Below are 12039 nucleotides of genomic sequence, written 5' to 3'. Positions count from 1 at the left end.
TAACATCTTTGATAACGTAACATTTTATATTGCAGAAAATATTCGATACCGTCCACTTCTAATCTTATTTTCCGTCGATCCCGTCTCTTTGAACTTTTTACAACATTTCTAACTGTAAATAAACTTATGTTTAACTGTATTTCTAAAGCACGATTAGTTAAACCCTCATTTCTTAGCTGAATAATCATGTCTTTAACATCAACATCACTCCTTCGACTTCGAAGCCATTTTATCACAGTATTAGCAAAATAACATTTTAAGTTTTGAAGTAGCACTGCAGACTGTATACTAATAAGGTTTCTTATCAGTCTAAACACGTAACCTCTACATAACAAAATTTGCATAGCAGTTAGAACTTTGCCAATACTTTTTGACATGCAAATTTACCTTTTTATTGTATATTTTGTATAAAACGCATATTAAATTGAAAGTTTCATTAGATTTGTGTGTTGATTACCTCCTATGTTCGTTAGCTGAAATCGTCAGGTATTTCCTTTGTTAGGTAATATGATCAATTTTAGGCAATTGTCAATACTTTTTCACCCACTGTATAAATAATTTAATTGGATAAATGACTAGCCTCGTAGGATAACGACTGCTTTTGTCTTCAACTGTTGCTGTTTTCTTTAGCATAAAGCTCATGTTAAACATAAACAATCTTCTAATTTGGGATAGATGCCGTTATCGGTGAATGATTTTTCCTAAAAATGAAATTTATGAATGTTTTAGAAAAAGATCTTTTTACTTTCGCTGCATTTCTCTGTGTTCCGCAATAGCCACCGCTTTTTAAACAATTAGCGGAATCGGGCCTAAATACTTGTCGAGTTCATGCGCTCTTGTCTAGCTCATCAATCTTGGGCAATAATTCGTTAAACTAAACTCTTAAGCAGTTCTTTAAAGTATAATTTTAGGCCACCTGAATAGTGTAAATTGCTTTTAGCCCTTTGACTAAGAATTCAAAAGAAATTATTTCATTTGGCGGGAAAACGTTTGACGCCAACTGGATAACAAAAGATGGAACATGCACAACTAGGGTACATTGCATATATTCTAAGCACTTTTAACCCTTTCTATTAAACTTTTAAAGGGGTCATGTATGTCCCGTTGGTAGTCAAAGGATTAGTTCCTTGAGTTTTATAGATTAGAATTATAGATAAGAAAAACAAAAGCATTTTTCTACTTCCTTTAAATTGCAATAATATTCCTCTTAGAAATCCGACTGAAATAACAATTGTTACCACCTGAGAATGCCTTATCTTTTTCTTTATAACTTAGTATATAAGTATAGGTCCATGGCTATAGATGAGTATCATGTAAATATAAGGCTGTACACTCTGCCCACCACCCCAAAAAATTGGACAGTTCTGTATCTCCCGTTCTACTAGGCCGATTTATAAAATTGAAGTTGCGTTTTTCATGTCTTGAAAGAGTGATTTAAGATAATTTGATTTATATACAGGATTTTTTTAAGGTAGGTATTTTGACACAAAATCGGAATTTTTCTTGAATGACGTATCGATGTTTTTCTGCATTTCGATTCTACGACTCAAATTATGTCAAAGGATCAGGCTTGTAAAAATCGTACGAGTAGTTTTTAAACAATTTGCTCTTAAAATTTTAACTCCGCGGTATTGATCAAATTTGGTATTAATCTTACTAATCTTGCTTAGTCCCTTCTTTCATAATTCGAAATTAAGGTCCAATCAAAGTAAAATTCGCGGTAATTTTGACTTTTTGCATTTAGTATTTTTAAACTTTTCGTAAAATATTTAAATTATAGCGATAATTTTTATCGTCGCTTTAAGCAGATGTATTTCTACACATACCTGCCAAAAAATTGAAAGTTTTTATCAATTTTCAAAGGTATGTACAGATTTATATATTGCCGCCTTTTTTAAGCAATATAACGCCAAATGTCCTTTACGGATCTTAAAAGTAACATCTGCGTTTAATACAAATTAAACTATTGGAAATGAACGATACACCTATTCCGTCGTGCTCAATGCGGAGGAAAGGAATGTAAGTTACGACACATCCACAGTTCTCGTTTTTCACCAAATTTAAATATTTAGATGCAATTTGAGTCTAGAATCTAAATATAGACAAATCGGTAAGTCGTTTCACAAAATGTCTGGTTTTGTTTCAAAAACTGTTGGAAAATATACTAAATGTAAGTATAATGTATATTTTATTCTACCTAGCGCTTTCCCACACATGAAAAAGACAAGTTCAATTTCATCAATAGGCTCAGTAAAGCGGGAGAAATGAAACTCTCGCCAATTCTGTGTGTGCAAAGTGTACATCGTCTTGACTGCATTATGACTAGATTCATTAAATATTGACTAAAACAGGTTCTCAACCTTTTGACTAATGCGTACCATCTAAACAAAAACTGAATCTTTAGTACCACCACCACTCTTGAACAAAGCTCAAATCGCACAAATTTGCGAATGTTTGTGAAAAAAAAACTGTCAGGATGTTGGGTTTTAATTTTTTAATTTAATAGTTAAATATATTTTCCTTTGCGTACCACCGTTTGAGAACCCTTGGACTAAATCATCGTCTTGACTGCATTATCACTAATTTCAGTAAATAATGATTCAAAATTCATTCACAAATTCATTGACTAAAAGTATTCTAAAATCCAAATTCTCGAAAGTTTCAAATTAACCTCAAATTCGATACCTTAAATTAGCCTAACATTACATTATGTACCTTTTACAAAATATAATGGAACGCCTATCTGCAAGTACCATTTGTAGTCCCCGTACTTCGTAAAAACAGCTATGCAGTACATATATTTTTGTACTGTACGCATTAATACACAACAGCCGCAGTAATAATTCTATGTTAAGATTTTTCTCGCCAGGGGAATACGCGGTAGCATATGAACAACTCTTCTGAAAAGTCCAAATTATTTCAGGGTGGTAGTGCTGTTTCTTAGTTTGAGTCTGCTGTTCCTTAAATTTTTGCTTACTCGACATGCTAGACCATTTTTTATGTACTAAGATAATCATCGTAATGTATGCTTATGGGCAATCGCCCTTGTCCAAGGCAAAATTATTTTTGCTGCTGTTATTTTGCACTGTTACGACGGTGAGGGCAATTCCTACCAATCTTTGGTAGCCATCAGGTGTTACTCGGTAACTTGGTCAGCTGGCAGATCAACAAAATAGTCTGAATTTTAAGATTTCGTATTACGCCCAAAGCGGTATTTTTTCCTTTATACACACATGCACGTTTCGAGAGCTTTTTGGTCTAGCATTCTTCTGGAATAAAAATATTTAAAAACAGTATATATTTAGAATTCCGGATAGTCTCGCGCGCTGGCGATAAATATTTTGTTCCGTACAGTGTGTTGGTACTACTTCCTTTGACATCGTTGATTTGTTAGTGAAATTCGTTAGTTTTACAAAATATCGAATGGGTAATAAAATCAATTCAAAATTCGAGCTTGCAGTTCCCATATTTCGGTGCAGGACCGTTATTCAAAATTGGATGGTTCTAGGTATCGTGTTTTCACATTGTGAGAAGCATGTATGCATTGATACAGTTTCTTCACTTAATTTAAATATAATACAAGGCGATAATATTTATTAGCAACAATTTCGGAAGTCGTGCACTGCATTTAAGTCATTCGATCCAATATGCCCATTCGAGAATAATAGCCTTTCTCGGCTAATAAGTACCCGAAGTAGTTGCATTAATCAGTGACTCGGCGAGGATTTTAATACCTTAAATTTTTTTGAGCGAGCAAACTGCTGGCTTTCTTTAATGCTATGTTCATTTTCCATATAGGTGTTGATTGTGATGCTTAATATGTAATGCTCCTACATAAACGTAGAACAATGAAGGAAATTAATTCGGATTGAACGATTTTTAGTTTTCATTAACTGTTTGACCAATCCTGCAGTCGTGGATATTGTGAAGTTAAAATTAAACTCAAAAGCATGACCACGAAATTCTGTACAGTTGGGTACCCGGGCATGATGGTATCCGGGGGGGGGAACTAACTAGTAGACATTCACGAAGTGAAATCTGCTGTTGATTTGTGCAGCCAGCATATTGCCCCAACAAATATTTAAATTATAAAGAGAAGACTCAAATAATTTGCAGGTACTGTGGGATGCCCAGGTCCTCAATAAAATTTAAAGCGTGAAACCTCTAGTTCAATACTGGCATTCAATATGAAACCGAAGGGAAGAAGCAACTTTAACCAGTCTTCGTATTGGTCTCTTTCGTGTAACGCATGTGACCCCTGAGCGTTGAACACTCGTTGAACACTGGTAAAGTCGTTGAACACTGGTAGTTCGGTCCGAGGTTCAAATCCCGCGAATATGCTGGCTGCATGGGTGTTCACGTGGTTTTCCCCATGTGTAACGTGCATACGAGCCGGTTTTCATTTTAAGTCTTCCGCGAAGGGATCTCTCCCTTTGGGCAGGTATCCTTCGAGATTTTTCCGTAATCGCATAAAACCCAAACAAAACCATGTCTCACATGGTACCTTTTAAGGGCCGAGAGTGAATCTGTTCGTTCTTGCTGTCAGTGTTGTGACAGTGCGCCCTTTTTTAATTCACTTGTCTTTTAACACTTCATTTAAAATATTTTAATAAGTGACTTGTCTCTTGACGTCTTGTCCGAACAATCGGTCAAGATGACAATGTTCGTTTATTTCACTGCTTGAGAGAAACTGGTTTTTTATCGTGTAATTTGATGTTGCATCCTTGTGTTTTAATGCTACGAGTTTAAATGTCTCGTGTCTTAAGATTTTATACGTGCTTCACATTTCATATTGTATAAATCATGAGTTAACTTCATTTTAATATTTAGCATTTTATTCCTTTTGATTTTATGTCTGTTGTACTAAATTTGTAACTGTACTTGATATTAATTAATAGTAATTTGTAATTCTACTTTTGTGTATTGTCAACATGTTCTGGCGCTAATAACATCTCCAGGTTATTTGTCATACAATGCACTACTACTACGTTTATCTAGTGTTGCCATCTTTACAAGATGGTAAATTAAAATTACACTCAGCTTGTATGTGTATATAAGGCCGCACAAATGTTCTGATTGTGTTCTTGCAAGTGACACTTCTATGTAAAAAAAGACTTTTTAACGGTTAATGTGCCGCCAGTTTAAAACCAACTTATTATCAGAAACTGTTTATAGCAAATAATGGAATATTAAACCAATGTTTACGTTCAAGCTTTTATAAAACGCGGCACCCTTCCTAGCCAAAAATTGAGATCACTGCTTTCCAGCACTTTTGATTCAGTTTTCGAAATTAAAGTAGAATAATTTATAAAGTGACTAGCGAATGAGGGAAGAGACTTGTATTTCAGAATATATGTTATATGGTAATGAATTACTACTATGGAAAAACATTTTCTGAATAAATCCGAAAACAGCTGTTGGTTGGAAATAACTTTTTCAATGACTCGACAGCCCTGGGTGGGACATGGCCATCTCTACTGTTGCCAACTATTTTCCAGTTTTAACCTTTAAAATATTAAGCTCTTTTTCGACACAATCGATCCATATTAGCTAGGGTCTACCCCTAGGTCTATTTCCCATGGGCTTTTCCAGAACGATTTTCTTGCAGCAGCTATTTTCGTTTATTTCAAGCAGATGGCCAACCCATTTAAGTCTCTGTAATTTGACGAATTTTGCAATATTGGGTTCTTTGTCAATTTTAGATTTCTAAATTAGAACTTCTCAATGATCCATTCACTTGAAGCCCACCAAGAATGCAACGTAAAATCTTTCTCTCAAAACTTCCCAGAGCTTCCTTATCACGTAATGAGTAGTCATTGCCCAAGTCTGATGCATAAGTCAAGACATATCGTAAAGCTTTTGTAAAGACTCAATTTAGTTAAGTAAGCTGGATTTTAAATAACTCCAGGGCATAAATACATCCATTTGCAGCAATGATTCTTTTTAATACTTCTGGGAAATAACTGCAGCAACTAAGACACTGAATTAAATCTGATTAAATTTATAGTAGCTTCTAAAGATACTGCTCATAGTTATTTTAGAGGAAGTGTATGGGATGTCTTAAGCTCAAACTTTAGTTTCGTTCAGAGATGTTCAAATTAAACCTCTTCTACTATTATAATTTTATACAGCATGTGTACTTAAAATTAAGTGAAGGTACAGATGTTGCCGTGTAATAAACTCATGACCGTATATTGTAAAATTAAACTTATGATCATTTTGATCCTTGTTAAGAACAAATTGGTGCTATTTGAGTGGATTAGTTTACTATCTTTCCTTTCAATATTGGTAAACAATTGACACCTCTAACCACGATATCCCTTGATGATCAACCCTGATTGTTTTGAAATTTCAGTTAGTTTGCCGATCTGCGACACTCAGCAACCCACTTTCTTCTGTTTCGGAGAATATTAAACAACAACCAGACCCAAAAGGTTAGTTCGATTCGATTTACCTTCATTTTAGTAATCTTTGTTTGATAATAATCACCTGCTTTTTTTCTTTCCAGCTGAAGTCATTCATGAAGATAACTATGCCATGGCCGTGGAGATGGTCAAGTAAGGTTTTTCCTTCCATTCATATCTTAACGTAAGCCTATGAAAATGCACTTCAATTTAATTTCTATAAGTGAATACCTATGGCATGTTATCGATTAACATAAAACACATAAGACAAGGTAGAATCAACATGGTAATAACTGCAATTAGGTTGTAATGATAGTAAGGTTCTCCAAAACACCATAACTTAACATCCTAAAAGTATTCTAGAAGTAAGAACCCAACTGAACTTCAAATGTTAACCCTCTCCACTCGAGGCCTCTTTTTCTCTGGCGATTTGAGCTGTATTAGAGAAGAGCTAATGCAGCTTTTGCTTTAATTTTTCTAAAGCTTAATTTTCATTTAGTTTTCTTTCAAGAGAATTCAATGCTAAGATTTAGCTAAGAAGGCAAGCCGAGCCTGTTACGCGAAAGTACTTCAGATAGGATTATCTTATCGCTCATCTTAAACTGATATAGTTCCAAAGCACTGTTACAGCTGTGGTGTAGTGGCCTAAATCGCTACATAAACCCCGGGTTATAATACAGAGTTGAAATGAACTTCAAACTGAAGTTCTAACAACATGAATTTTAATAAAGTAAAAACTTTAATAGTTACGATTCTTGACAGTATGGGACTTCGATACATATAGTCCCGTAATTTGAGAATTTTAACAGGAAAAATGCTCTATCGCATTATGCACTAGGAAATATAGTTCTAGCGGGCCAACATGCCCATAGCTCTAGCAGAAAAGAAATCTGGTCTCTTCTCAGGAAACCACCTTTTATATTCACCCTGCCGTTACTTGCGCTGAACTCCCGGAGGTTGAAAACTCCTTCCCTCGTACAACGAAGGTGCCTATCTCCTCACCCTAATGAAGACTTTTTTGCCTATTGGAGTTGCCTTCGAGACTGCAACCGGAATCACTAACAAAGGCCACTCATTGCACCAGGATTTCACCACCAAAAATGGTAGTATTGCAATCCGAAATCATTTAGCCTAGACAAAGATACTCTATGCGACCTTATCACCTAGCGCACACAAAGTGGACTCTTCATATCGGCCCGGAATCGCTCGAGTGCGGAGGGTTAATAGTTGTTTTGCTTTAAAGTTTTTCTACTATTACGAGCCTTATAAGCAAGTTTTAAGCATTTACACTAGATTACTAATTGTATAATTTAATGTTTTCTCTTCAGGAACGCTGCAACCCAGGTCGTGCAGGTAGCATCGAATATTGCTGAATCCACGAGTACACTTTTGTAAGTAATTTCGTTTGTATGTTTATAAAGCACAACTGCAAGAAATTGAATCACTAGCACCACGAATGCTGTTACTCCGTTTTGCGAAATCCTAGATAAATTATGACATACTAGATAAATTATATGAACTAAAATCTGAAGATTGAAAACTTAAGCCTTTCGGTTCAGCCGATGGCGTTTCCGAACTTCATATGTTGAGGTCTGTTTTATGGTTTTCTACTATTTAGCTTGCTACTCTTACTTAACTGGTGGCTAGTCCGCATCCGCATTTGCTTTTTCACTCGTAAAATATCCGCAAAACGAAACTAGTGAAAAAGCGGATGAATGTTATTTATAGAATGATTTGGCAATAGCAACTTATTAATATTGTTGCTTTCTACCAGTTCGTAGTTCTGCAACAATTCATAGAATCAAAACTCAATTTGTTCGCCAGTATAAGCTGTATCACAGGACAGTTCGAAAGGCACATTTACGCTTGTCGAAAAACGACAAGCATGCTGAAACACTCGACAAAACACCGTACAGGCTATAATGGTGAAAACAGCTTCACAGCAAAACACTAAAGTACAGCTCCAGACTCTTTCGACCGCTCTCGAGCTAATCCCTGAACTGAAGACTCTATTTTCTCCCCGTACAGTTGGAGTATATATAGCTTTAAACCATCTTCGTGAAAAAGATAAAAGTGCATTCTAGAATTTTCTCGTTGCAATCTGACACATCGCCAATTTTGTTGCCAATCGGACAACCCTATCTTTCCTTGCTACTTTCTGGCAACCCGACGCCCTCCATTTATCTATCTCACCGTATTTCTCCATGGTCTATTAAACCATTTATAATGGTAAGATTTCTCAGATTCTCTCACTTTTTAAACTAAATATTATCGCCATGTAGTGTATTGTAAGAAACTAAGTAATGAAGTATCTGCATGAATGTTTCTCGCATTATGAAACAGTACAGAGAGCCATCTAATTTTGAATAGCGTAGTCCTCCAACCGAACATGAGTACTTTGAAGCTCGAATTTTATTGTGTACTTCAAATTTTGTAATACTTTAACGAAGGTTTAATTAACAAACTATGATTTTAAAGCGAGCAATGCCAACACTCTACGGAAAGAAACCTGTTTATCTCCAGCGCGAGAGACTTTGTATCGGAAATTCTTAAGATGTGCAGTTTTGCTGTTATTTTGTTTTAACTGCTAAAAACCTAGTAAGTAAAGGTAAAACCAAAACGTTAAAAACTTTTGCGTGCAATATAAAATCTCGAAAGCTTTCAGATCTTTTCACGTAAGCGTTACCGAGGAAAGGCATGCTCTAAGTGCTCGCCAGACTTCAAGTGATTGAAATACATTATTTTTTTACTTTAGCGCCTTCCCCGCTAACTGTTTTAAGTCTAAGAACTTGGAATTAGTGGCGTGCGGTCGCATAATGGCTGACCAAACATTTCATTTTTTTCGTTGCTGCGCAACTAACGAGGCACAAGGTTCTTCCTGGTGTTGGACATATTGAGACAACTGGTGACGAGACAGCTTCCGTCCTAAAACTTCTTTACCAATCGGAATTAAGTGCCGCCCCGCCACGTATCGATCTACAATGTTTCGACCCCACAGAGCGAGGGCAGACAACGCAGTACCAGTACGGTCTCTGCCGAGCCTTGCACTGTCCCGAGTAGCCTCAGGCTTTCTGTGAAGACCGATTCTATACCCTCGTGGTTGAGACCGTCTAGAAACAGATCCTAGTCAGTACTTCCCAGGAATTCTCCTCAGTCAACACTCTAGAAGAGGACGTATTAAGATAACTCAAAGCTACAAGGAGGCCCCGGCTTCAATGGCCATACGGAATTAAGTGCCAACCCCGCGCATCTTAACAATCTACCATGTGGCGACCTCACAGAGCAAGGGCAGACAAGGCAGTAGCCGTACGGTCCCTGCCGAGCCTTACTTTGTCCCGAGAGCCCTCAGGCCTTCTGTGAAGTCTGTTATTATACCCCCGTGTTTGAGACTGCCTAGGTACAGATCCTAACCAGTACTTCCCAGGCGTTTGCCTGAGTCAACCCACGGGGGAGACATATTAAGACGGAAATAATTTCAGAACATGCACATAAGACTCCAGTAAACGGCCAAGCCCTTTGTCGAGCGTGCATACTCCATGCCGATGGCTTGCGACAGACTCACATATGCACCCACAGGCTACACGATGGGTTTTCCTGGGCGCATATACGAGTCCATAGCAGTCAAAAGTTAATAAACATTTTACAGCGGCGATATTTCCCTTTTTAATGTGGAAATTGACTAAGCAAAGCTGGATTAGCCTCCCAGATGCAGTTTATAGCAAACTTAATTTGGTGTTGCTTTAGCTGATACTATCAGGTTCAATTGTTCCGTCTTACTTTCTTTGGGAACATGCAAGGACCTGACTCTGAACAGAGAGCTTACTAAAGCTATGTTCAATAACTGTGGGAAGTAGACAGGATACACAAGAAGGGTATACAAAACCCTTTATTTTTCTCTATTTACAATAACTTCCGTACTTCGGAATACAAAGACCCACTACTTGTGGTCTAAACGTAAAAATATAAAAATAAAACTAAACTCTTAACTTTGAAATAATAAACGTGGAAGATTGGCCTTATATTAACAGGAAGCCGTATGTAGTACAGAGTACAGAGAACTGTGAACACTACAATACGTTTAAAGTTATCAAGAGGATTAAACCTCTGGCCTGGAAGGCAACCAGCAACTGAGTAAAACTTCTAAGGTAAGCGGCCTGCTTCGACTAACTGCTTCCTCTTCCTCGCTTGGCAAAAAGCCACAACTTAAATACTTGGCGTTCGCCAGACAAACTTTGCATAAATATATTAACGCTTATAATTCTGGCCGGAAGTAGAAAATAAGAAGTGATAGTAAAGATTTAAAATAAAATAAACGTTAGTAAAACTTAAGATCCTTACGATACAAAGGTTCGTTTTTCGCATGTACTGAGTGTTCAAAGCTAATTTATTTTTAAATCATTGTTTCCTATTTGTCGATTATACTAAAGCTGTTCACACATCTCTTATAAGATTTTCAATGTATTTACACAAATAAACTTCCTAAAAAACCTTTTTCATTGTTCCATTTTGAAAACCCTTATCTTTCTGCACCGTAATTTCCGCGACAAGTCCTTTTTTAGTTCTAGAAAAGGCATTTTATCCCATTCCTTTCGAACAGCTTTAGAAAATCCTAGGAGGGTTGTAGATCAGTCTGAACAATCCGATTTTTAAAAGTCCAAAAGCCCGAAAATCCGTAAACGATACCTCAGGAGGTTTAGCAGGGATGTGATTGCATTGTTATAGCGTTGATACCAATTCCTTTCTCATTTTTTCCGTTTTCCAGGAAATTAGTAGTGGATTTTGACCTGCAGCTGCTTGCTTTGCCTTGCTAGTGATGGATTACTGGTTGGGTAAAGAAAGGTGTTCGATATTTGGAAAACTAAGGATAACATGAGTTGCTGATAATGTACCAAGCAACAGTTTTCTCCACTTTCTTTAACTTTCATTTGCAGTCATGTAAAAAAGGTAACAATCGATAATCCCTTCGGAAAACTTCCTTTAGATTCTGTGAACCACGTTCCAAGATTTTTCCTCTGTGGTAATAAAGGCATATTTTTATCGAACTCATTTAAATATACGTAATATCCATCTATTGTGGCAACATTTTTGTCCGAATAATTGTTTCTCGGAGTGTTCTGCAGCGCGTTCTGCTTTCGGCGATATGTCTTTGGAGAAGAACTATACACATTAAATATTTCGATGTCTAAATCGGTATTAATCACTTTATTGACAGTTGATGCTGAGCATTTTAAAGATTTTTTGACTTCGAAGATTTTCTTTTAGCATTAAAGTTGTTACCATTGCAACATTCGAAACATTCAGTTTTTCCATGAATATCTATTGTGAAGAATTTTCCTGCTTCAAGCCAAATGTGACTGTTTTTCCTTTGTAATTTGACTATATTATCTATCTTTGCTGTAGATCTTAAAAATCATGGCTTTCAGGGGATTTTTTAATAACTAAATAGGAATAACTTTCTTCGGAAAGAGCACGAATATAGCCCTTCCGTCCATTGCTTTTTTTTTCAAGTGTTATTTTCCATGAAAACAAATTGTCAAATAGCAGACGATAATTTACTTTCAAAAATATAACTGCAGCTAGAAAATTTTTTTCTGAGCAGCCTCTTTTTTAGACGATTTGGTTTTGCTTTAAAAAA

At 36.3% G+C, this 12039-nt stretch overlaps 1 protein-coding gene across 2 annotated transcripts in view; it reads left to right on the top strand.

Moving 5' to 3' along the window:
- LOC118193525 (phosphatidylinositol-3,5-bisphosphate 3-phosphatase MTMR14-like) overlaps window positions 1-12039 on the top strand; it is a 61182-nt gene that overhangs the window by 23047 nt on the left and 26096 nt on the right. For both annotated transcript variants that reach the window (XM_085826446.1, XM_085826447.1), the window contains 3 exons: window positions 6356-6434; window positions 6509-6557; window positions 7733-7795. In XM_085826446.1, coding sequence (XP_085682572.1) covers window positions 6356-6434; window positions 6509-6557; window positions 7733-7795 — 191 coding nt within the window. The remainder of the gene's footprint in view (window positions 1-6355; window positions 6435-6508; window positions 6558-7732; window positions 7796-12039) is intronic.

Source organism: Stegodyphus dumicola, chromosome 11, assembly GCF_044657685.1.
Source record: "Stegodyphus dumicola isolate Sdum_Otavi_A_Nest chromosome 11, ASM4465768v1".
NCBI lineage: Eukaryota > Metazoa > Arthropoda > Arachnida > Araneae > Eresidae > Stegodyphus > Stegodyphus dumicola.
This window is presented reverse-complemented; position numbering and strand designations above follow the sequence as displayed.